Here is a 24,496-nt window from a genome sequence, read left to right as displayed (position 1 = left end):
AACGATGAATGCTTATTATTTTATTCTTCTTTCGCAGTGTAGAACACGCTTATTATCAATAATATTGTTACAACAAATGGCTGGAAATAACGCAATCCCAATGCCTAGTGCCACACTAGATCGTTCATCCTGGCTAAAAGTATTCATGGACCAAATGAATCAGTCCACGCGACTGAAGAATGATGGGTCCAACTTTGCGGATTGGGAGGCGGCACTACGGAATGCTGCCATTGCTGACGGTAAGCTCAGGTATTTAACTGAGCCAATACCGGTCAACCCAGGCCCAAATGCAGGAGCCAACGAGTCACTCGCTTATAGTGATTTCGTTATGGAAGCGGGTGCGATAAAGAACGTACTCATCTTTGCAATGGAAACCAATTTGCAGAGACGCTTCATTGTCCAAGGTGCAAACAAGATTTTCACCACGCTCACTAATGAGTTCTCAAAGGCACCGAGAATCATCACATATGAGCATACCTGTCGCTTCTTTGATGCGAAACTCCAGAAGGGCCAACCGGTTAGCCCACACATTCTTCACATGATTGAAAATGTCGAGAAACTGGAGTCACTGAATTGTAGAATCAGTGAGAGCATTGTCATTGACCGAATGCTTCATTCTCTTCACGATGGTTTTGCCCTTTTCAGGTCGAACTACTACATGAATGACTTGAAAAAGAGTCCTCATGAGCTACACTCCCTTCTCGTACAGACCGAGAAGGATATGAAATTGAGTGGGAGCGTGAAGCAGGATGTTCTCATGATTTACAACAAAGGTAAAGGTAAGGGCAAGGCTCATGACGACCTAGCTGTAGGTAAGCCAAAGTTTAAGAAGCCAGGAAACGGTAAGAGTGCGCCTGGTGAGACTAGTGACTCACATGGCAAGACAAAGAGCAAGGGCGGTGACATAGAGTGCCACCATTGTCACAAGACTGGACATTGGAGGAGGATCTGTCCCGTCTACCGTGAGGACATCAAAGCAGGCCGTGTCGCTCTTGTTGGTATGTCATCTTATATTCATATGATTGAGATTAACCATGCAAGTTTCGGAACTTGGGTACTAGATACTGGTTGTGGTTCTCATCTGTGTAATCATTTGCAGGGCCTAAAGAACATCATACCTCTCGAAAAAGGTGATGTGGACTTGCGAGTCGGGAATGGAGCACGAGTTGCTGCTGCCTCGAAGGGAACATATGTAATCCAACTCCCTAGTGGTTTTGAGTTATCTTTAAATAACTGTTACTATGTACCCAGTTTATCTAAGAACATTATTTCTGTTTCCGTACTTGCTAAAGACGGTTTTACATTTTCAATAAAGGATAATAGTTGTATTTTCTCTTTTAATGAAATGATTTATGGCAAAGCAGTTTCCATGAATGGAATTTATATCTTAGATCAAACCACGGAAGTATTACACATGAATAATAAGAAATTAAATGTTGGTGACAAAGATCAAACCTATCTATGGCATTGTCGAATGGGACACATAAATGAGAAACGCGTAAAAAAACTCGTCGATAATGGGACTATTCCCTCATTCGGATTTTCTGCATATGGCACGTGTGAATCATGTCTCATTGGCAAGATGACTCGAATTTCCTTCAAAGGTGTTGGAATGCGCGCTAGTGACCTATTAGGACTCATACATACGGACGTATGTGGACCTATGTCAATTACCGCTAGAGATGGCTATAGATATTTTATCACTTTCACGGACGATTTGAGTAGATACGGATATGTCTACTTAATGAAGCATAAAAGTGAGTCCTTAGAGAAATTTAAGGAATACCAGAATAGGGTACAGAACCAACTGGGTAGAAAGATTAAAGCACTCCGTTCAGATCGGGGTGGCGAATATCTTTCAAATGAGTTTGATCAACACCTGAAAGACTGTGGAATCGCTCTACAGTTAACTCCACCTGGAACACCTCAATTAAATGGTGTGTCCGAACGGAGAAATCGAACCTTACTTGATATGGTTCGATCTATGATGAGTCACACGGTAGTGCCTGATTCATTATGGGGTTATGCTCTTTTGTCAGCTGCTCTTATACTTAACCGAAGTCCGGCTAAAGCTGTCGACAAGACTCCATATGAAATGTGGAAGGGAACGGTACCTAACTTGTCCTTTATTCGGGTTTGGGGCTGCGAGGCTTATGTGAAGTGGAGACACGAGGATAAGCTCGGCCCGCGATCGGTCAAGACATACTTTATAGGTTATCCAAAAGGAACATTTGGTCATTACTTCTATTCGCCAACCGAACATCGAGTATTTGTTGCGGCTAGTGCGACGTTCTTAGAGAAAGAATTTCTCGAGAACAAGTCGAGTAATAGAACCTTCGAGCTGTCGGAGATTCCAGAACCAACAACCGAGGAACAGATGGAGGAAGTGTACCTCCAAGCGATGATACGGTTAATATTCCCGAGGAACCTAGGAGGTCGGGTAGAGACTCTCATCCTCCGGACAGATACATTGGTATGGTCGAGGAGAATGATGTTTTACTTCTAGAAAGTAATGAACCCGCAACCTATAAAGGTGCTATGGCCTGTTTCGACTCAAAGCTATGGCTCGAAGCCATGCAATCCGAGATGGACTCCATGTATGAGAATAACGTATGGGATCTAGTTGATTTACCTAATAAGGTAAAACCTCTACAGTGCAAATGGCTTTACAAAATAAAGCGTTCTGTAGACGCGCAACCAGATATCTATAAGGCACGACTTGTGGCAAAAGGTTTCACTCAAGTGCAAGGATTACATTACGATGAGATTTTTGCACCTGTAGTTATGCTACGTTCCATTCGGATAATCTTAGCGATTGCCGCATTTCATGATTATGAGATTTGGCAAATGGATGTGAAAATCGCCTTCTTAAACGGTTATTTGGAGGAAGAGTTGTACATGGTGCAACCCGAAGGTTTCATAGATCCTAAACATCCTAAGAAAGTATGCAAGCTTAAGCGTTCCATTTATGGACTTAAGCAAACTTCTCGGAGTTGGAATCATCGTTTCGACCAAGTGATAAAAGAGTATGGTTTCACTCGATCGGTCGAAGAACCATGCTTATATATCAAGTCGAGTGGGAGCAAGATTGTATTCTTGATATTGTATGTCGATGACATACTCTTGATTGGGAATGACATTCCTCTCCTATCTTTGGTTAAAGAATGGTTGAAGAACCATTTCCAGATGAAAGATCTGGGTGAGGCACAGCGCATTTTGGGAATCCGTATCTACCGAGATAGATCACGACGGACGTTATCACTTAGTCAGGAGTCTTATTAGGATAAGGTTCTTGAGAGGTTCAGCATGACCAACTCCAAGAAGAGGAAACTTCCAATGACGTATGGGATGCAGTTGAGCAAGTCTTAGTCACCCACGACGCCTGAAAGGATTGAGCGCATGAGTAATGTTCCTTATGCATCTGCAATAGGATCAATCATGTATGTCATGATATGCACACGTCCTGACGTGGCATATGCATTGAGTATGACGAGTCGGTACCAAAAGAATCCTCAAGTACCTACGGGGGACTAAGGATTGGGTATTGACTTATGGAGGCGATGCAAAGCTATGCGCAATCGGTTACGCAGATGCCAGCTTCCAAACGGATCGAAATGATTAGAAATCTCAGTCTAGATTCGTTCTTACTCTTAATGGTGTTGCGGTCAGCTGGAATAGTTCCAAACAGGAAGTTGTAGCAGATTCTACTACTGAGCCATTGAAATATGATAAGCATTGAGGACACATTATTTCCATGAGTATTTAACGTGTACTTGAGTTATAGTAGTTGATTATGAATTCGATACGTTATCTTTTTCATATACTATTTATAACTTCATCGGTTTTATAATATTTTGTTTTTCATGTGGATTGTACTGACAACATTGAACGCCACAAAGTGAACTGAATTACATTATATTTGTTTTGGTCCGTAATCACCAATGTGAGCTGATAACTCCGGCTATTATATTGTGCAGTCGATTGATGGTGGGTTCAACGAGCCATAAGTCAAACGGTTGACTGATCGATCACAGATGCGAGATTATGACGATACCTCGTAGGATAACTTTTTGTGACAACGTAATGGAGTCCTAAATGTTTTATAACATTCGGTGCCAGGTCGTGGATAGGACATCCATTGTGTTCCTAGAGTCGATTCTTTTGACTATCGACTGTCTCTTGAGATTAAGGCAGTTTTTGGGTGACTTTGGTTTCTTTCTCACGGTCTCACCGTGAATCGGGGCTAAGTAGATTTTTTTTGGGTTATTTCATACTGTGCTTACATCTGCAGGATTCGAGTTGAGGAAAATATCCATCCCTTATCAGGTATAGTTATTTCTCAGGGCCACTCGAGGAGTTGTAACTGAAATGCATGGCCATGCTCGAATGTTGATTCGTTTATCAGTTAAGTTACTCTCTAGTCGGGAAAACCACTCTTGATATCGATCACTTGTAAAATACGACCTTTGTGAATTCGGATTTGCAAATTGTTTTACATTGAGTGGGAGAAATTTTAAAGGATATGAGAATCGGTTATCGCACATACACTTGTGAGGACAAGTGGGAGTTTGTTGAGCTTGTGTCCTCCACAAATTAGTGTGATAACATTTGTAAATCATTACTGAGTTCACAAGGGTATACTTCGTATATTTAATCAGTTGATTAACGTTTACCTAATAACGGTTGGCTTGCTAGAAAGTTTGACGTTATTATCATACAGGTGGCGGTGATCAACTGGTCCCTAAAGGTCACACCTATAGGACGTATTTGAGAAATGTGGTTATAGAAATATAATTACATTGATGCCCAAAATTACTAAAAAGTTAGTCAATGTGTTGATGAGATAATTATTTAATGAAAATTAAATAATATTAAGTTGAGACGAATTAACTGTCAATTCGTAAATTAAATATAATAAGTTATATTTAATTAAATATATATAAGGTTAGTTTGGACGAATTAATCTGTTAATTCGTAGTTAAATATAATCAGTTGTATTTAATATCAACAAGTTGAATGTGTCATAGTGGTAATAGTGAGGGTACACAAGCCAAGAGGTCATGGGTTCGATCCTCACTAGATGACAATTTAACACACTTTATATATTTTTGGAAAGACCGAAATAAGGAAAATACACTCCTTATTTTTGGTCTGTTTGGCCGAAAATTAGGAGTTTATTTCTTTCCTAATTGATTTCGGATTTCGGTCTATATAAAAAGAAAGGTAGAGAATTATTCTGACCTAATACTTTTTCTGACCTTGCCTCCTCTTTCTCATCACAAAACACAAAGACAATAAAATTTTACAGAAAATTTTAGATTGATTTCTAGCATAATCAAAGGGTATATCTCAGATCGTCTTGGGTTCAACTAATAGGCGAATATCTGTTTTGATATTGTTCTTAGGCCAATTTTGCTAGGACCTGAGGTTAATTCTAAATCCTTTTACTTTTGTTTATGTATTTTATTTTATGACCTTAGATCATCTTTATTAAATCGTTATAATCCTTCATGTTAAAGGGAAGTATACAGATTATTTCCCACACTTATGTGTATTATTCTCAAATTTTTCTTACGTAAAAAACTGCAAACTTTGGTACTTGGTAGTTGCTAGCAGACTAGCAGCACTGACATACTGTTGTTGTGTTGTTTTTTTTTTTTTTACTTCTGGATAGTTTTTTGAGATAAACATTTAAATTTCAGTACCAATTTGTTAAGCAGCCTTTTTTATTTTTTTAACCTTTAAAGCCCGCAAGCCCGTGGGCAAGCCCGCCAACTTGTAGCGGACGGGAATAGACAACAACAATAGGCCCGCTATAGCGGACATGGCCAAAAAAAGAAGGCCCGCTGGACACCTTTGTATAGGGTAGGCCCGGCCCGTGTCCGGCCCAAGCCCGCAAACGATCAGCTCTACTTAAAAGTCTTATTAATAGTTTCGGAGTTGTTTTCTTTTATCATGTTTGTATAATCATAAGGATACATTGAATAATCGTTCTGTTATTGTCTATTTGATATATTCACCTTAGGCAACCGAGATTGTAGCACCCTTACCTACTAGGGAAGGCCTTATTAAGGCTCTTTGGTAAGTGGGGGTGTTACAGTTTTAGCTATGCCAGCTAAATTGTGTTTCAAAGAGACTTTATGCTACTTTGATGTGTTAGTTCTCTACGCACTTGGAGTGCATGATTGTATTTCAATAATTAGTTTATTGGAAATCTCGGATTCTTATTTAACCTCTTGTTAATAGTTCGTTATGACTATGTGTTGGTCATAATATATATGCTCATCGCATTACTTTGCTTATCTATTTGATTACATTTTATTATACGTTCATTATTGTCTTTTACTTTTATATTTCAATCTATTTTTATTTTATTTGTGGGTAGTTAAATATTAAGGAGCATCATGAGATCGTATGTTTTTCCCTCTTCATTTGAGATGATTCATGTTACATGGGTGTATTCATTATTTTGTCATTTTATATAATGTTTGATATGTTCAAACATTTTACGATAAAAGTGAGAAACCGACTTTAAACTTAGAGTCAGAACTCCTAGTAAATGTGTTGGTTGTGAATAACTCTTTGATATGTTCAAAGTGTAAACGAGGAAAATATGTACGTTGATCTTACAATTCCTAATAGGTACAACAAAATGTTGTTTTAGTTGGGGAATTGCATACACTTGACATGATTAAGTGAAGTATGATGCTGATCAACTTTTCCTTCTGTTGGTTTAGAAGCGGAATTCTTAAATATGTTTTGAGGAAAATTTGTTCGCTCTAAAATAAGTTTTGGATAGTATGTTGGTCATTCATGCCTTAACATTTGTTAAACTTTGTGTTTAAGTGACCCACGATATTTATTCACTTAGATGTTCTTAAGTGTTGGTGAAGATTAGTAGACATTTGTCTTGTATTCATTACAATGCAAAAACTATCTTTTGGTGAGTGAGAGGATTTGTGATCTTATTGAGACACTAAAGATAGTTTAATTTCTCTTCATGTTTGGATAGTGGGAGTAGTTTCATGATCTAAGGTAAAAATAAGAGTTTTTCTACTAAAGAGTAAACATTAACTTGTATGTCAAGTTATAAGGATTAACATAAGGTCGATCCTTAAAGTGTTTTGCTCATTATAAAGGATAGTGGGAGTTGTTCTAACTATTCAGTTATTTATACCACTTTTAGTAAGTGGGAGTTATCACTTTTAGTAATTGAGAGTCTTCATCAAGTAATAAAAATGGATGGTTATTATAAGGGCAAATAGACATTGTCACAATGTGTTTATGACGGTTATGTTTAAGATTATTATGAGATATGTTCTCAAATGTTCGGATTTGTTTCGCTTTTCTTCTAAGTTTTGGTCATTTATTTTGGATTTTGTTTTCAAATGGATGTAAATACTATCTCTCGAATCAAGGTGCTCGAGAAACTTATCAATGTGGATCGATCAATTGAGTTTTTCTCAAATGATTAGATGATAAATCTTAGTGTCCTTCAAGATTATACATGTGTTGAATAATCTTCCAAATATATTTTAAAGGGATATTCTCTCGTGTACTCCTAAACGTTTTCTAAGGTATACCCCTTGTCTTTCACAGAAAAACTATGACCGACAACAATTCTCTGTTACGAGTTCAGAAAACGGTAATTTTTTTTAAACCAATTATATCGTCAAGGCCTTGAATTGGAAAAAAAAAAATTCACCACTTTTTGAACTCGTAGCCGGTAGTTATGGCTGGTCAAAGCTTTTTTAACGAATAAACTTTGACCGACCATAATTCCCGACTACGAGTTGAGACGTCGATAAATTCTTTTTCAAACTGAAGACCTTTTAAAGACGGTCAATTTGAAAAAAAAAATTATCGTATTCTGAACTTGTAGCCAAGACTTATTGACGCTCAAACTTTTTTTTGCAAGAAAAGAGGGGTACCTTTTAGAAAATGAAAAAGTTGAGGGGTACACGAGAGAATATCCCTATTTTAAATTTCATAAGTCATTTGTGTGATGATTTAGTTGGAATGGTGGAATGTGGTTATGTCAAAATTATATAGGAGAATAAGTTCTCTATGTTAATTGGTGACATATTGGATTTGGACGAAAAATAATATTTTTGGTAATGTCTAAACTTACGATCAAGCGCAAGAAATGATTAGAGTATTGTTTCTTGTTCTAGTGCAGTTGTTATTTTGATGTGTACCTTGTTTAGTACATGGTTGAACTTCAATTTTGTGATTGATAAAGTATTTTGTTACGTAATCGATCCTTTACACGCATAATGATATGTAATCAAGTGATTTTAACGTTTGCCTTTGTGGTAAGAGTAGATTAGTTCTTATGTAGGACTAAGAGTTGTCATCAAGTATGATTAACTACCAACATGATTGACACATTATTTTATAAAATGTGTTCTTAATTAGTTCATGTATTGAGCTAATTATGTGAAAGAGTCAACTTAATTTTTAATCTTGTTGAGTTGTGGATGTGTTTGATAATGAACATTTTTGGATTAAGATTTTGCATCTTTTGTAAATTATCATATGCATTTGTTTCATGATAAGGCACATAAGATATCACAAAGCTTTTAGATTGCCTAGTCACACTGTGGACATGGGCCACAGGCCAGTCTGCGGATTTAGGCCGCCTACCGATCTGCGGTCACGGGCCACCTGCACGCCAAGCCAATCTGTGGACATGCAGCGGTCTTTTGAAAGCCACGTTCGGCGGCGTAAAGATGCTTTCGACCGGATCGCTTTAGAACGGTCGGTTTCGTCTCGGTAAAAGTCTCGAAACGATTAGAGATGTTCGGAGTTGCAACCAAGCAATTATGGGATGCCTGGAACCCGTTCGAAATCCACTTTATACCTCGGTCAAACGAAGCACAAAGCAGTGTTTGACATAGGTACTAAAGATAAGGATTCGTCCCCCTTTTAGCATTCTATGCCTAAAATGACTCTCGTACGACTGGATAAGGCCATCCACTATCCAAAGGTTCTGAGTAAGGGGTGAGGGTACGTATTGGGAAGCCCTTTAATCGGACACCCAATCTCGCCCGCGTTAGCGGCCTCTACTGATCGATCGTGGTTGTTTAAGTGCAAAAGTTGATAAAACGGTGTAAATGCATGAATGCACATCCAAAAGTGTTAACCTAACATGTGATCTTTCTAAGTTGGTTTGTTAATCCAAGTATCAAGTATAAGATGTCAAGTTGGATTTATGGTTGATTTGCATGTGAGAACGGAAATTAAACATCCATTTACCAAATTCGGGTTATGATGCTTAACACGATCCATTTATTGAAAAAGGGTGTCAAAAGACAAAGTGTAAAAACGTAAGCTTGTCAATCTGATCCGTCATGTGTTCGGATTAACCGTAATCGGGATCGTCCTAGACAAGTGATGGAAACGAGGCATAACAGTGCCAGACAACCCTATTAAGGCGCGAGCCTATTGGCGAGGTAAGGGGCTCTGCCCAGGTTTTGAAATATGAAAGCAGAGGGCCTTTTGGGGCGCGAGCCATGAGGCGAACCAAGGGGCGTCTCCTGGTTGTTAAAAAGGTTGTTTAAAGCCGTTTTTTGTGAATAAATGATTTGCAAGTATGATTTGCATGACTCGAAATAATTACTATTGTGTTAGTAATATCCGAACCGCGAATGAACACCCCTAGCGGCAATTGAGATAGATTGATAACATGAGAACTAAATTAATTAGGGCAATTTCATCATAAAATGACGAAAAAATATTATAAGATACTTCCTAACAACTTTTTAACTTTAGGCATTATTTTGAATCCATTTTTGAAATAATGGTCAAAAATAAAAAATTTGTTGTTTTGGGTCGGTTTTGAAAATATTTGTCAAAATGGTGTCCACGTTGGCTCGGGATTTCTGGACCTAAAACACGCCACTACCAATGGCGTGTTTATAATGAGTACGGAAAGAAACTTCATTAAAAAATGGACTAAAACAAACACGCCATTGGGAATGGCGGGTTTCGGAGGGGAAACACGCCACCCCTAATGGCGTGTCTTATGTAATTTTTTTTTTTTTTTTTTTTTTTTTTTTTTTTTTAAGTTCAGTCAGTTGAGGAAAAAAATTGTTCTAAAGACACGCCACTACTAATGGCGTGTTTCCTTCACAAAACACGCCATTAGTAGTGGCGTGTTTCAGGTCTAGAAATCCCGAGCCTACGTGGACACCATTTTGACAAATATTTTCAAAACCGACCCAAAACGACAAATTTTTTTATTTTTGACCATTATTTTTAAAATGGACTCCATTATTTTGGGGAGATTTTTGAAATATTATTTTAAAAGGGTGTAATTGACTCGTAAAAAAACAATATTGTTCACCACCTGGGTTCGAGGACGTCAGCTGCCATATCTGTGTTGATTTGATAGTTTCAAATTTGAATAATCAAGGACTACAAATTTGGTGGTTCGATCCGCGCGATTTGAGCAGATATAAGATTTGTAGCGTCCGGTGTTGATCAAAGAGTGAAAAATGGGGAAAGGAATGCAGCAACAAAATGTATCAGCAGATGTGACTCAAGTTATTGAACAATTAGAGAGACATTGTTTGGCTTCTGATGCCTCCCTTGTCTCCAAATCTGCCTCTTTTGAACTTCAACTTGTATGTTTTTTAATTTTGAATTTTGATAAAAGGGGGAAAATCATACTCTACTTTTTTTTTTTTTTTTTTTTTTTTTTTTTTTTTTAATTTTGATTGTCATTTGCAGGCCAGGGAAGAGATGTCTCGTGAACGATTGCGATATTTGGAGTCTATGGTACTCTTTGTTTATCTTCAATCCCTTTTAACCGATTGTTGGATAATTCGATTATCATAATGTGGGTTGTTGCGCAGGCCATTTACCGCGAGGCGGTTGCCATGATAGAGGAGTATCAGCAGGCTTTATCTGTTGCCAATCTTGGTGGCATTCGTGATGTTAAAGCTCTACACTCACAGCTTGGCTTGATCAGCTCTCCTCAGGTTTCACCTTTGGCCGCTCCTTATTTCTTCAGGGTTTGTAGAATGGTACCTCCTTTCCGCCTGTGATGTTGATTGTAAATGTGCCCTGAAAATGCTTTTATGAATTTAACACTTTCTATGCTCACTTCTCAGCTTATCATAGTCCTTATTTGTAATCTTGTTTTTTTTTTTTTTTTTTTTTGGGAATGACTGAACAATGGTGAGTGCATCATAGTTGGCTAGCTATTATCTAACTTTTGTGTTCTTGCCCGATGTTTGTATGAAAGAAGACTTATGACTTGTGATGCTATCAAGGGAAAATTAATGGTCAAAATTGACATTGGTTGATCATCCATTTCAAATGGGGACAAAAAATTTTCGTATCTAGAGGGTTAAGGTTTTCTTTGCCTGTTTATATCAGATGTATTAAGATTTTGTCTTGTTAATAAATTTCGGCCAGTGGTGGTATCTTCTGTTTGGATTTGTCACATTACCATATAAACTGAGCTGCTAGTTAATACCAGGTTTATGAGACTCTGGAGCACCGACTTGTTGTTGCTGAGGCAGCTCAAAAACTTAGACTTCCTCTTATCTCCAAAGATGGGGAGATCCATGAAGAGGAAATTGAGAAATGGTGTGTCATGTCAAGATGCTCTCTTGATAGTACCAGTACGAGTGTGACAATGGGCTCAAGTTCTAATTCGACAAACTATGTTAGTGGTACTCCCAGTTTCGCAGGCAATGCCCCCTCTTCTAGTTCTTCTGATGCAAGTGATCCTGTAATTGGTGGTGTTCCAAATCGTTTTTTGGGAATCACTTCGACTTATTTATGGCAAACTCAGCTCCAACAAGTCTCATTATCCATGGTATGTGGCTATGTGTATCATGAACTCCTCAAAGTAATTATCCAATTAGTTAAAAGGTATATGCTAGATTCTGAATGAGATGCGATATTGAAATTTCTATTGTAGGATATGGCAGAGTATCAAATGTCACTGTTCCATGAGATTGAGGCTCGTTTGAAACTGAAATGTGATAAATTGGCAGATGCTTTTGTGGATGATGTTGGTACGTGTCCCTCTCATTTCTAGTGACTATTTTCTTCCTCCGTTTTCCTTATGAGTCCGTTATAACTTTGAGAAGTATGAAAGGTTATGCATGGTCTTGTTTAACACCATATTAATAGCAGCTGTAGACGGTTTAGTGATGATTATCTTCTGTTCTCTTCAAATGTAACTTGAACACTTAGCTTGCAAGTCTGCTACTCTATTATTAGCTGAGTTCAGCCAACATTGAGTAGTTCATCAGTTGCTCAGTGTCATCCATGTGTTGCACTTTTCTACCACCTATAGTATTGGAGCTGGCAAAAGCTGAGCTATGTCCGCTGTAATTCAATTTCAAATGATGGACTAGTATGAAATTTCTTTCATTAAGGTGCTAACGGAGGATTTATTAGCCGCTCCTGAAAGTAGTTAAAAACACCCAAATGATTTAGTTTGCTATGTTATGAATAAAAGAGGAGTTGGATTTGGGTTGTAACCTCTACCGGCACACTAAATGATCTTAGAATCTTAACATCGCTGAATATAGTTAGCATAATTTGAATTATATGGGGTTCTGAGGTGATTCAAGAAATTGATACTTACGTAAAGTCGAATATATGTAATTTTTTCATGCTGTTGTCATGCACAGACAGTTTGAATGGCCGTCAGAATGCAAGTTCACGACTTCCAGAAAGGTGAATACTCTTCCCGTAATGTTTAGATAGGTTGGATGGCAATCATGGCATGGTGGCAGATATGTATATTCGTTTTCTTTACATCATGATACTGACTTACGGCCTGATTCATCTAAGTGAAAATGTTTAAGTCAATGGGCTCCTAAAACAATGGATTATAGTACAGGAGCTATCACAGACTGGTGGTTGGTTGATATGCAATGTTGTCATTGTAACTGTGATCCCTCTGAGTCGTTTAACGCTGGATTGTTAAGTTGCTTACTCATGTCTCATGTGGGAAACTGAACATTTCGAACATTTCATAGAAAAAGACACCCCAGAAGTACAGATTTTAACTACTTAGAAATTAGTATCTAGAGGGCGTTGGTTGTTCTTTAGACAGTGATTCTAAGACCGTGCTGCCAGGGGTGACAATGATTCCAAAACCTCCCTCTATGAGTCTGTGTGCTGGTTAAGGCCAAAGAGACATCAATGATCAATCTGCTGTTTTGACTATGCTTGATATGTTGCATATTAGGGTGAAGTTAATCATTGAAGAGATAGAAAGGGAAGAAGAAGCTCTACGAGAGGACCTCTACTCTGTTGATAGAAAATTTGCGGAATACTATAATGTATGTGTGCATATGTTTTACATTCTCGACTTAGTGAACTGAATATTCTGCCTCTTTTCCTTAGTCCTGGCTAAATTCCTGATGATATTATCTTGAAACTTCGTTTGGTTTTATTAGGTCTTGGAGCAAATTCTAGGTGTGCTTATGAAGCTCGTTAAAGATTTGAAGTTGGAACATCAACATAAATATGTGAGGGTTTTCTCTTTTGTCCCTCCCCCCCCCCCCCACACACATCCTCAAAATAGTCAAGCAGTTTATTATTATTAATTTGTTATGTGAAATATTTTATAGGATGATATGCACAAGACATGGTTAATCAAGAGATGTGAGGCCATGGGTGCGAAACTCAGGTATGGTGGCTCTTGTTACTAAATGTTGCATGTATAAAGTTGATATAGCTTTGAGACCCAAGTCAACTCTTAGGCTCATAAAGCAGTAGCTGATCTTGAGTCATGAACACGCTGTAAAATTATTTCAAGAAAAGGATACTAGGGTATTACCTTTCATTTAAATTGTATTTCCTCTCTTTGATCCTAAGTGTTCATTCTTGCGATGTGTTAGTCAATAGTTATTAGTTTTCTTTTTAAGTTAGTTTTGTCAGTGAAACAAGCTTTTAGTTGTGAAATGTCATCTATGCCCTTAGCACTTGTTCCCACTTCCCACCCACTGAGTCAACCAGCCCACTCTTCAGCCACCACATTAACTCATTGGACTTCTCCAACCATAGAGTACCAGGTTCAAGCACCAAGTAGACCCACTAAACCATCAAGTCAATTCATTTGCCGGCTCTCACACACCTACCACTTCTAGCGGAGCTAGCACAACCATCCTACCTCACCCAATATCTAACACCACCACCCATTTCCACCACCTTACCCTAGCTACCTTCTCCACCCCACCATAGCTACTACTTATATTTAGTTCAGCATGAGTATTTCTTAATTTTACATCGTCAAAGTGTTATTTTGCACGTGCCATTTACAATGTTTAATTTGACCAAGACAACCTTTTTTTTAGGAACTTTGGATAGAAGTCGCAGTAATGTGATGGGATAAGAGGGGAAAGAAGGTTAGGGAAAAGAGGATAATTTCGTGTAATCCTTTCTATGTTGGAAGGTTTTCAATTTGGCTGGTAGGAGGGAAATTGAATCCCTCTATTTCCCTTAACCCACAACCTACTATCCAACCAAAGGATTGAACACCTCCCTTTCTCTCCCCTTGCTTTTTCTCCATCTAAACAAACTATAAATGTATCTAGAGCTGGCAAGTCTGACCCGACCCGAGTGACCCGACCCGAACCCGAGCAAACCCGACCCGAACCCGAAAATATTGTGACCCGACCCGACCCGATGACGACTTGTAACCCGACACGACCCGATTATCAGTGACCCGAACCCGACCCAGACCCGACCCGATATTGACCCGACCCGATACTGACCCGATTAAATTGATGACCCGACAATTATTAAGCTTAATTTTGATCAAAATGAAAGTGATTTTGTGTTTATATTGATATGTTTGACTTAGTAATGGATTAATTAAACCAAATAATAGGTTAAAAACTAAATTTAATGGTAAAAAATTATAGTAATGCGATTAAGTTACCGGACCCGATAATGACCCGACCCAACCCGATACATCATTTGACCCGAAATGACCCGACCCGACCCGATAACGACCCGAACCCGACCCGAAATGGTATGCTGACCCGATATGACCCGAACCCGATATAACCCGACCTGAAGTGACCCGACCCAAACCCGACCCGTCTGACCCGATTGCCACCTCTAAATGTATCCAAAGTCCAATCGAACCCTATAAAAGAAATTGCCGATTCTTCTAGAGTAGTGCTCCTGTTTTCTAATCACCTAGTTCCCCATTCATGTAGTTTATGAAATTAAAAAAAAAACAAAACTTTTTTTAATTTTATTTTTTCCGCATTGATGTTAACAGCTCCTGTTTGTGGTTTACCCATATGTTAGTGTTCCACATTGGTAAAATGAGGCGAGAGTTCATTATTGTATAAACCAAGGGGTTATTTCTCATACCACCAGTTGGTTTTAGGATGGAACCTCCTTAGACTTGTGAAATGGACTCTCTCTCCTCCTCGTGGGTGCAGCCACAGATCCGTTTTCATGGTTCAACATGGTATAGAGCCCAAGGTTTTGTTCTGGGTTTGATGTTTAAATTGAACGCAAATTATACCACCGGAGAAGGTATGCCACCGGAGAAGGGCCTCTTAGAGGGTTTGTTAAAATTTCTACTCCGGTGCGTTCCCATTGTTTCGTCGTGGGTTTCGAAGGGACTTCACATGTGGGTTTACCCACATGTGAGTCCCCCACATTGGTATAATGAGGAGAGAGTTCACTAGTTTATAAACCAAGGGGTTACTCCTCCTATCACCAACTGGTTTTAAGATGGAACCTCATTGGGCTTGTGAAGTGGGCCCTCTCCCCTCCTTGTAGGTGCGGCCCACGCCTGTTTTCATTGTTTAACAAAGCCAAACTTTAACAATTTGCTATTGTTGATTATTAATATGGGACTAAAGAAGCATCACCTCCATGTAGACCTGTCAAAATGTGACCCGACCCGGTTTTTCAGGGCCAGGACCTGTAGATCTCGACCCGCAACCCGAAACCCGAAACGACCCGTTATTTTAGGGTTGAAACCCAACCCGACCCGTTCGACCCGATGAGTCAAAGATAAATTAAGAATATTATTAAAATATTCATATTATTATATTTTATTTGAAATAATAAATAGAAAGATAATTATTTTAATATTTTAAATGAAAAAATTAATTAAAAAATCAATTTTAGATAACTTTAAATTTCATTTAATAATAAAATAATTTTTTATAATGATTTATTTTTATAAATCTCCTAATATAAGTACGATAAGTAATGAATATGATTTTTTTTTTATTAAATAAAATTTAATATTAAAATTTGTGTTTTTTTTGACTGAAAAATGGTAAAATAGAAGACATCATAAACTTTTTTCTGACCCGTATTCTGACCTGCTCGACCCGCGACCCGTATGACCTTGACCTGACCTGCACCCCGCCCTGCCCGACCCTTTTGACAGGTCTACCTTTCTATGTCAAAATCCTTGTTCTATGTTCCATTAGTACAAATTTTCTCTCTCCATTAACACAATCTGTTTTTCTCTGTCTCTTTTTGTCCCTTTTTATCCTGGTTCTCTTGGAAATTGCATATCGGCTAAATAATGGGGGAGGGCGTGAGGCTGCATGCTTATGACCTCCGTAGATCTTGCTTCTGAATGATTTTCAATTTTTCACTTGGTGGTTATCATTTTTGTCGGTTTTTGTTCTTGTGAATGTTTATGCTTTTTACTTGGAGCAACAAGGGCCAACTTAACTTAGTTTGAAGATCATAGTGCATATGAAAGTGCTTATAGCCTTCAATTTCTTACTATGTAGGGTTTTGGAGCATATGTTCCTTGTGACTACGTATACTCAAGATACTGTACCAGCTCTTCACAAGATTAGGTGACTATTAATAATGAAAATTTGTTTGGCAATTGTTTTCTCAACCCTATCTCTTATTGATTATTTGACCTTTTGTTCTCAGGAAATTTCTTGCTGAGGCTACAGAAGAGGCCTCGATGGCATATAACAAAGCAGTATGTTATTTTGACACCAATCTTTTGGAGCTCTGCTGTCTTCATTTTATATCTCAATTTTGATCTGCGACTTAAAATGTGACTTTAGAGTTTTGCTCACTGAAACACAATATGGGTTGAAATGATGGTCACTAACTCAAAGGTTAGACTTGTATGGAAATTTGAAGGGCGTGCTTGATTAGGGGAAATTTTTACAGGATAATGGAAGTCAAAACTCAAAACAAAGAATAAAATGGGTGAAATGATGGTTCTGAAGGGAAGATGAAGGAAGGATAAAGAGGCATTACCCTAGGAGGGAGGTGGGTTACTATACTTTCCATTTTTTTTTGAGGTGTTACTATACTTACCATTTATGGGATGATTATCACCCTCTTTTCATCTCCTTCCTGTATCTACTACCATCACATCTACCTCAATACCTCTTAATTTCCTTTGTTTTTTCCCCCCATCATCTTCCAACCTCCATATCAGCTTTATATATCTCTTCTTTGTTCTCTTCAGGGCCAACAAAACCTCATAATCTTCTTGATCAATTTTTTAAGAACTGTTTATGTTCATTACTCTTGAGAAAAAAACTCGTTGATGAAGTGGCTAATAGTCGCCCATTTTTGGTTAAAGGGTCAATCGGAAACAAATCTCTAGTATTGCAAGAGAAAGGCTGTGTAGTATGTTTTTTCACCTCCCTACCCGCTTGAAACAGGATCTTCTCTTGATTCACTGAGAATAATCTATGAACGCTAAGGGAAAAGAATACAGAGATAGTAAGACCTAAAATCAGAGCTTCAGAATCATTAAATTTACTCCAGTTATCATTTTCTATGTAATGATAGCACTTGAGTCCACCATATAGTTATATGCTGCCACTAAAATTGCAACATTATCCTCCATGCCCATCATTACTTGAAAATGTATTTGCATACCGAGCTAGCACAGAACTACTGCGTCAGAGGTAAGCTGATAAGAGAGTATACTTAGTTGACGTATACATGAGTAGCTGCGAGGCCTGCGACATTATAATCATTTAGCATTATGTTAGGGCTTCTCACGTTCTTCTATGATATGGTAGCAGCAGCCAATTTTAATGCGTTAGTCATCTTGGGTCTCCCTTCAGTGCTACATATCGTGTTCCCGACACTAAACTTCTTACTGATGACAAGTCCAGATGTTTAGTATCTTATGATAAATTCATTCAAGTACTGAAAGAAGTCTTCAAAAATATTGTCTTTGCTGTTCCATTAGCTGAAGGACAAAGCATCAGTGAGCAGTGACCATAAGCAACTTCTACATTTCAGCTTACCTGTCTTGTAGAGATCCTTCATGATTAACACAACCATAGACTAGATTTCATCTAAGGGTTGTAGAGAAATTCCAAAATTTTATGCGGAATGTCTTCACCCATTGCTGGACATTTAGTTTTTTGGTCGAGGCAAGCTTTTGTGTGGTGATGTGATCATAAGTTCAAGTCTTTTGATGTCAAATTATGGTGGGCTTATTTTTATGCTATTATTGATACTACATGAGATAGTGGGAACTAAGAACAATGTTCAATGTGAGAATTTAATTTCGATTTTCGAGTTCAGGTGGGGTGAAAACTTGATTATTTTGCCTTAGGCCCAGTAAGAACTTCATCATAAAATGAGGTAGTCGATGCAACTGGGTATAAAAATAAATTCTCTCAGTTGTATGTTCTTTTCTGGTAGTGATTGTCAAGCTTCAAAGAAGAAATTTGTCTGCTAAGAACATTTGGGCACACTGGAGTGTGCCTTATAAAAGAATCGCTGAAGCCATTTCTAACGGGCATCTCTTTTAGGCGGGTGGACCGAAGGTTAAAAAAAATCCGCATCATTTTTGGGCTCGATCTGTCCCGAAATTGAATAAGAGAAGAAAGATCGTAGCTATAGTGCTCTCACAGGCAGGCGAGATATAGGTATGATATATAAAAAGATAAAAAGCTAATAACATAATAAGGGGAAGGCTTAATCAGTGCAGGATATAAAGAATGATTTCAGCTGTACGAAATGAAGATCTCATTCTTCTGGCATATCGGTTATATGCTGTATTCTCATATAACTGTCGCATATTCGCTGTATCCTTCCTAGTTTCCTGTAAAGGCTTCATTAAGAAAGTCATCCCTCCTACTATTGATTGTCAACATTCAAAGAAGAAAGCGGTTTATTAGGAGTACTAGATTTTGAGACAGCTGCAGTTCACATTCTACACTCTACAGGGTCTAGGCTTTTGAGGTTACTATGAACACGTGCCTTTGGCGTATGTGTACTTCGGTCTTCAAAAAGCTCTTGGTATTTTATGATAATGATTACCTAAGCTGTGAATCTTCTAGTACTGGAGTCCATAATGCGTTTTGTATTTTTCTTAAAGCCGTAAATGTTTAAACAGAACACAGTCAAAACCAAGAACAGATGGGAACATGGATTTGTTACATATCAAACCTACCGAACAGTTTCAAAAATATACTTGTTGCTGACTTTCACTGTTCAGTATATGCATTGTTTTAATTCTCCACTGATTTCTAAGGCGCAGAAAAGCAAGTAATGTTTGTGCTGTGCTGTGCTCTATGTTACTCAGACTCGTGTAGAAGTATCCGACACGGGTGCGTGTCCAAGTGTCGGACACGGCTATTTTTTTGAAAAATATGCATATTTTGGTCTAAAATGAGGTGTCCAAGGGTAATACCCATGTCTGAGGGTCGAGTGTCGGACACGGGTACGCGAGGAAATTAGAAGAGTCGGAGTAACATAGGCTGTGCTTTGCTGTGTGTGTGTTTGTTTTTCACGCCTAAACGGTTTCAAATTATGATTCATGTTAACCGACCCCAAATCATGGTGGTACTTAGGCTTTGTTGTTGTTGTTGCTGTTGTAACTACACCCATCACTCATTCTCCTCAGCTCCATCCTAACCAACAACTCACACAACAGGGTGAATTTTAAGAGGTGTGGTCGGGGTCTTAAGGAGTTGGGGTCGTCTTTTGTGTTTTGGGAAGGGCATTTCTCGGTGTAGGGAAGGGTATTCCGATGGTTTGGGGCTCCGGTGGTCGATCGGTTGGCTAGGACTATGATGCTCGAACACTTCAGTTGCCCCTGACCCGACCCAGACATGGATCCGGACATGGATTTCATGCCCAACACTTCAGTGTGAAATCGGACCCTTTTTTTTGGTTGAGAGGGAGCCAGTGAATAATAAAATAAATAATAATTTTGTTGATGACTTGAAGATGAAGAAGATAGCTGTTGTGGGTCAATGAAGTTGAAGGAGTCTAAGTGTCTAAAGTTTAGCCGTTTAGACTCGAGAAGTAAGAAATTTTGCATAGAAAATTGAAGCAGTTGTACCAGAGGTGTTATCTAAGGGTTTTATTTTTTATTTTTATTTTATAGGGTAAAAAAACTAGATTAATAAGTAAATATGTATAAATATTTTTATAGTTCATAAGTATATATTAAAATATATATAGATATTTTTATTATTTTAGAAAAAAGCCGTGTCCAAAATAACTCACGGATCCTCGTACCCGAGTCCTTGATTTTAAGATTTCAAGGATCGCACACTTGGATCCGTGTCTGAGTCGGATCCTTGGGTCCGAGTTTGAGCATCACAGGGCTAGGAAGAGAGGGCCACGAAGAGGGAAGAGAGTTGAGGGAGGTATAAAAGGAAACGTAAATAAATGAGTGAGGGGACTAAAATGCGACACGTAAACCGACTAATAGAATGGAAGGTATTCGGTCATTCCGAAAAATAAACTAGTGAGAAAAAGAAGAGAGAAATTCTCTTTTTTTCCAAAAATTGGATAGAGATTTGGAAAAAAAAAAAAAAATTCCTTCATCTCCTTCCCTAGCACTCCATCTCTCTTCTTCAATTCCAATTCTTCATAATCATCTTTACTCATCTCTCTTCTTCAATTTCAGTTTTCTTTCTTGATTTTAACTTTCTCAGGGGGCGTTTGGTTCACTTGAAAAAGGTATGAGGTATGGATTTAGAATGAGTTAAACCCATACCATGTGTTTGGTTGGTGAATATAAGAGTTTCATACCCATATCTCAAACCCATGAGGTATGGGTTTCTCATACCCAAGGACGGGGGTGGGTATGAGATTGACACCCTTAGGAATGAAATTAAAATAAGCAAAAATGTGAAACAAAATTATGGCTTGATGTAAATCAAATCTTCTATATACTTATTTGATTAAATTTTTATTTTCATGATTTTATATACTAAAATTTTCTATTTAAAATATTTTATTTTACAGATTTTAACTTTTAATTGAATTCCAAACCCATACCACTCAAAATTGAAACAAACGCATGGTATGAGGAATCAAGTTCCAATCCCATACCACCCATCCTATACCACCCAGGTATGATTCTTGATTCCAAACCCATACCCATGCACGAAACAAACGCCCCAAAGACTCGACTTTAATTTACTCTTCATATTAGCCTAGGAGAGTTCTTTTTAGTCACATATCTTAGTTAAAGAAGGTTTAAATCAAGAATTAAAGAGCAATATTGCAAGAATTTATCTTCAAATTGATTGATTGTATAGCACATCTTTGTTGATATTAGAAGGCAAGTTTGTGACATTGTGTTTGGAATTTGGACCTTATACCCTATTGGATTTCTATTGAAATTTGTAAGGGATTTGTTTTTGAGGTAAAAATGGGAAAATGGTTTTGGGGATGGGTTTATCTGGTTTAATCCTCACCTCCCAATACCTAATTTAGTTTTGCTTTTCCAAGGTGTGCACTTTCAATTTGCTTAAGATCTTTCCGCTCCCTCCTTTCTAAATTGTTGGTGTTGTCCATCATTTTTTTTATTGATCTGGGAACAATTAGGGAATAAGGGAAGTTTGAACTTTGTTAAGGAAATTATAGATCTGTGAATTTTTCATAATCTCTGTATCTCTTTGTTTCCCGTTTGAACTTCTTTAGAGTTACTCCTTTCTATTGTAAGAAGACCATTTCTTAAGTTTTTTTTACTGTTCTTTAATTTATTTTTGAGTTTTAAAGTGATATTCTTGTCTAATAAGAGTGTTCTGCCAATACCCTTTCTTTTATGATTGCTTCCTCCCTTTGTTTTATGATTGCTTCCTGGTAATTTGAAAATCTTTGATTTTCTTTTACCGTTCTCATCCGCAAGGAGGATATAGGTTGATTTTCAATCAATCTAGTTTCTTTAATGTACACGTATAATCTGACCAAGTGACTTGAACTTAGGTTTACGAACTCTCTATGGATTTTATAACTGAACTGATGTTGGCTAATTTGGCCAGGTGACACGCCTGCGTGAGTACCAAGGAGTTGATCCACATTTTGACAAGATAGCAAGGGAGTACCATGACATTGTCAAGGTTAGTTTATCACTTTGTGTAGATTCTTCCATATACTGTACTTTGAAACTGTAATTCTTAAGGTGATTTTTTATGCAGAAACTGGAAAATATGCAATGGACAATTCACCAGGTTGAAATGGACTTGAAGCGCTTACCGGAACACTCAAACACATGATCCTCATGTTTCTAGTAGAAGTTAGTGTGTTGTTAGTTTGTATAAAAAGAGAAGTCTGCCTGTGCAAAACGGAAACAATTTCCAAGAGATTATATGTGGTATGTATGTAGTAGACTGAACACTAATTTGAGTGTTGTTTTCCCCATGTAATCAATCCATCCTTTCAAAGCAATAGCATGAGGATAAAAAACCATTGCACTTGAACTACTTCTTTCCCTTCAATACTTGAAAGGATGGTGTTAACTTATCGGTTTATCGGGACATAAACTTGGATAATGCCGTCATTCGCCCATTTAGCTCATGTATGTCTCTGATTTTGTTTGTTATCTTGTGTCTCTGGTTTAAAATGGCTGGTAACCTATGAGGGTTGGCGCCTATGCCCTCTTGCTGACGAGAAAGCCCAAGAACTTTCCAGATTTTATCCCAAATGTGCATTTTTTTTTTCGGATTTAGCTTCATTTTGAATTTCCTACGAACGTGATTAATGCGCATTTCACTTTTTCTTGTTAAGAACACTTGAAAGTATACAAGTACGGCGTCTAGGAAGCTAAGCACTAGCTAACACGAACACTCCTCTTAACCAAACGTCCCGTGTCGAACACCGATACTCGTGGAAAACGCGTCTAAATGTGTCGGACACCTATAAAGTCATGTCTAACTGTCTTCATTTATTTGGGCACATATCCATGGTATTTGGACACATTTTAGACACTTTCAAACAGAATCAAGTTGAATTAAGGTGAATAGTGTGTTGTTTTATGGTGAGGAAATGAGTTGAATTGTGGGTGAATGATGTTCTTTAGACGAGCAATGAGATGTCGAAAGACATTGATTACAAGGTGGATTTGGGTGGGAAGTGAGAATGAGTTATAGTCGAGCTCGATTGCTCGATTATCCAAGTGCTTAAACACGACAATATTGGGATAATGAAGTGTGTTACCATCACGGAGTAAACCGTGGTAGTGAATCAAATGAAACAATTAAACAAATACCCCAAAATGGGAAATAAAAAAGTGTAAAGCTCTCAACTCTAAACCAAATCAAGTGAAAACGAAAGCGGATGTCTTAAATTAATACAATCAATCGAAAGAACTAAATAACACTAAGAAGTTCATCATTTATTAAGTTTAGCTAAGAGTAGTAAAGCTAATGGACAACACAAATTCTCATTGAAGGCATAGCATATAAAAGTCAAACAAGAAGACGGATACCATTACCTTACTTCTGATGTCTCTTTTTTCTCTCTCTGCAACACTATTCATGTGGTCCCCTTTCTCCACTAACCCATTTTGTTACCATTTTATCTCACAAAATATCCGTCATAAATGATAACCCGTCACAAGGGAGACCAATTGAATGGACAAATGCACTCATCCGTCCCACACAAGCAACCAAGCAATCTAATGCAACCAATCAAGTACTTGTTAAGATTGTCACATATACGGACGAGAACCGCATATGAAGCCCATCAAAACAAAAAGAGAGAAAATATGGACAAAAAACAGCATCTGTCAACCAAAAGGTCAAGTAGAATCAATTATCATGGCAATTGACAAAAACCGATTCGACAATACACACGACTCACTGACCACAAACAATACCAAATAGAATCCAATATTGTTATCTCATGTTCCGAAATTGCACACTCCTTTGAGATTGGCCTTCAAGAGGGAAATCAAGAGGCGGGTCTGCAATCAACCAGCCAGCGGAGACGGCTTCCCACTTCGATTCCCCGAGCAAATATGAGGCGGCTTCCCACAATTACCTGATCAATTACAATAACCAAACTCAACTCAAGACAACCTGTAATACCCTTAATTTATTAATTTTTTTCTAAATTAAAACTAATATTAATATATACAAAACTCGCCTAATATACAAAGATGTTATAATCAATATACAAAGTCTGTAAAGTATAACTATAACAAAACCACTTTATTTACAATACAACGGTGGAAGCAACTAACACATCATGATTTTAAAATTTCACTTGTACTTCTAATTTATCAGAACCTACAAAT

General features: G+C 37.8%; 1 protein-coding gene across 3 annotated transcripts; it reads left to right on the top strand.

Annotated features, from left to right (window-relative positions):
• The first annotated feature begins 10,281 nt into the window (after positions 1 to 10,281).
• On the top strand, positions 10,282 to 22,737 carry LOC141605689 (AUGMIN subunit 4). Of its 3 annotated transcripts, XR_012526428.1 has the most exons (14): positions 10,282 to 10,628; positions 10,735 to 10,782; positions 10,860 to 11,030; positions 11,489 to 11,830; positions 11,936 to 12,032; positions 12,657 to 12,702; positions 13,220 to 13,313; positions 13,431 to 13,502; positions 13,605 to 13,663; positions 16,755 to 16,823; positions 16,906 to 16,957; positions 17,155 to 17,256; positions 22,242 to 22,319; positions 22,398 to 22,737. XR_012526428.1 is itself a non-coding variant. In XM_074424561.1 (13 exons), exons 1-13 carry the CDS (start codon positions 10,500 to 10,502, stop codon positions 22,473 to 22,475), a joined length of 1,290 nt encoding a protein of 429 aa, XP_074280662.1. In that variant the 5' UTR covers positions 10,282 to 10,499; the 3' UTR covers positions 22,476 to 22,737. The 3 variants fall into 3 exon arrangements, 2 of the variants coding, with proteins under 2 accessions (XP_074280662.1, XP_074280661.1); XM_074424561.1 differs by lacking the exon at positions 17,155 to 17,256 and having other exon boundaries at positions 10,860 to 10,985; XM_074424560.1 differs by lacking the exon at positions 17,155 to 17,256.
• The last annotated feature ends 1,759 nt before the right edge of the window (positions 22,738 to 24,496 follow it).

This window comes from Silene latifolia, chromosome 10, assembly GCF_048544455.1.
Source record: "Silene latifolia isolate original U9 population chromosome 10, ASM4854445v1, whole genome shotgun sequence".
Taxonomy (NCBI): Eukaryota; Viridiplantae; Streptophyta; class Magnoliopsida; order Caryophyllales; family Caryophyllaceae; genus Silene; species Silene latifolia.
This window is presented reverse-complemented; position numbering and strand designations above follow the sequence as displayed.

Bases quoted from the DNA above. Each gene is read 5' to 3' on its own strand.
- LOC141605689 (XM_074424560.1), top strand. From the start codon at position 10,500: ATGGGGAAAGGAATGCAGCAACAAAATGTATCAGCAGATGTGACTCAA. The intron at 16,824-16,905 runs GTGACTATTAAT...TTTTGTTCTCAG, and splicing joins CCAGCTCTTCACAAGATTAG to GAAATTTCTTGCTGAGGCTA. The intron at 16,958-22,241 runs GTATGTTATTTT...TAATTTGGCCAG, and splicing joins CGATGGCATATAACAAAGCA to GTGACACGCCTGCGTGAGTA.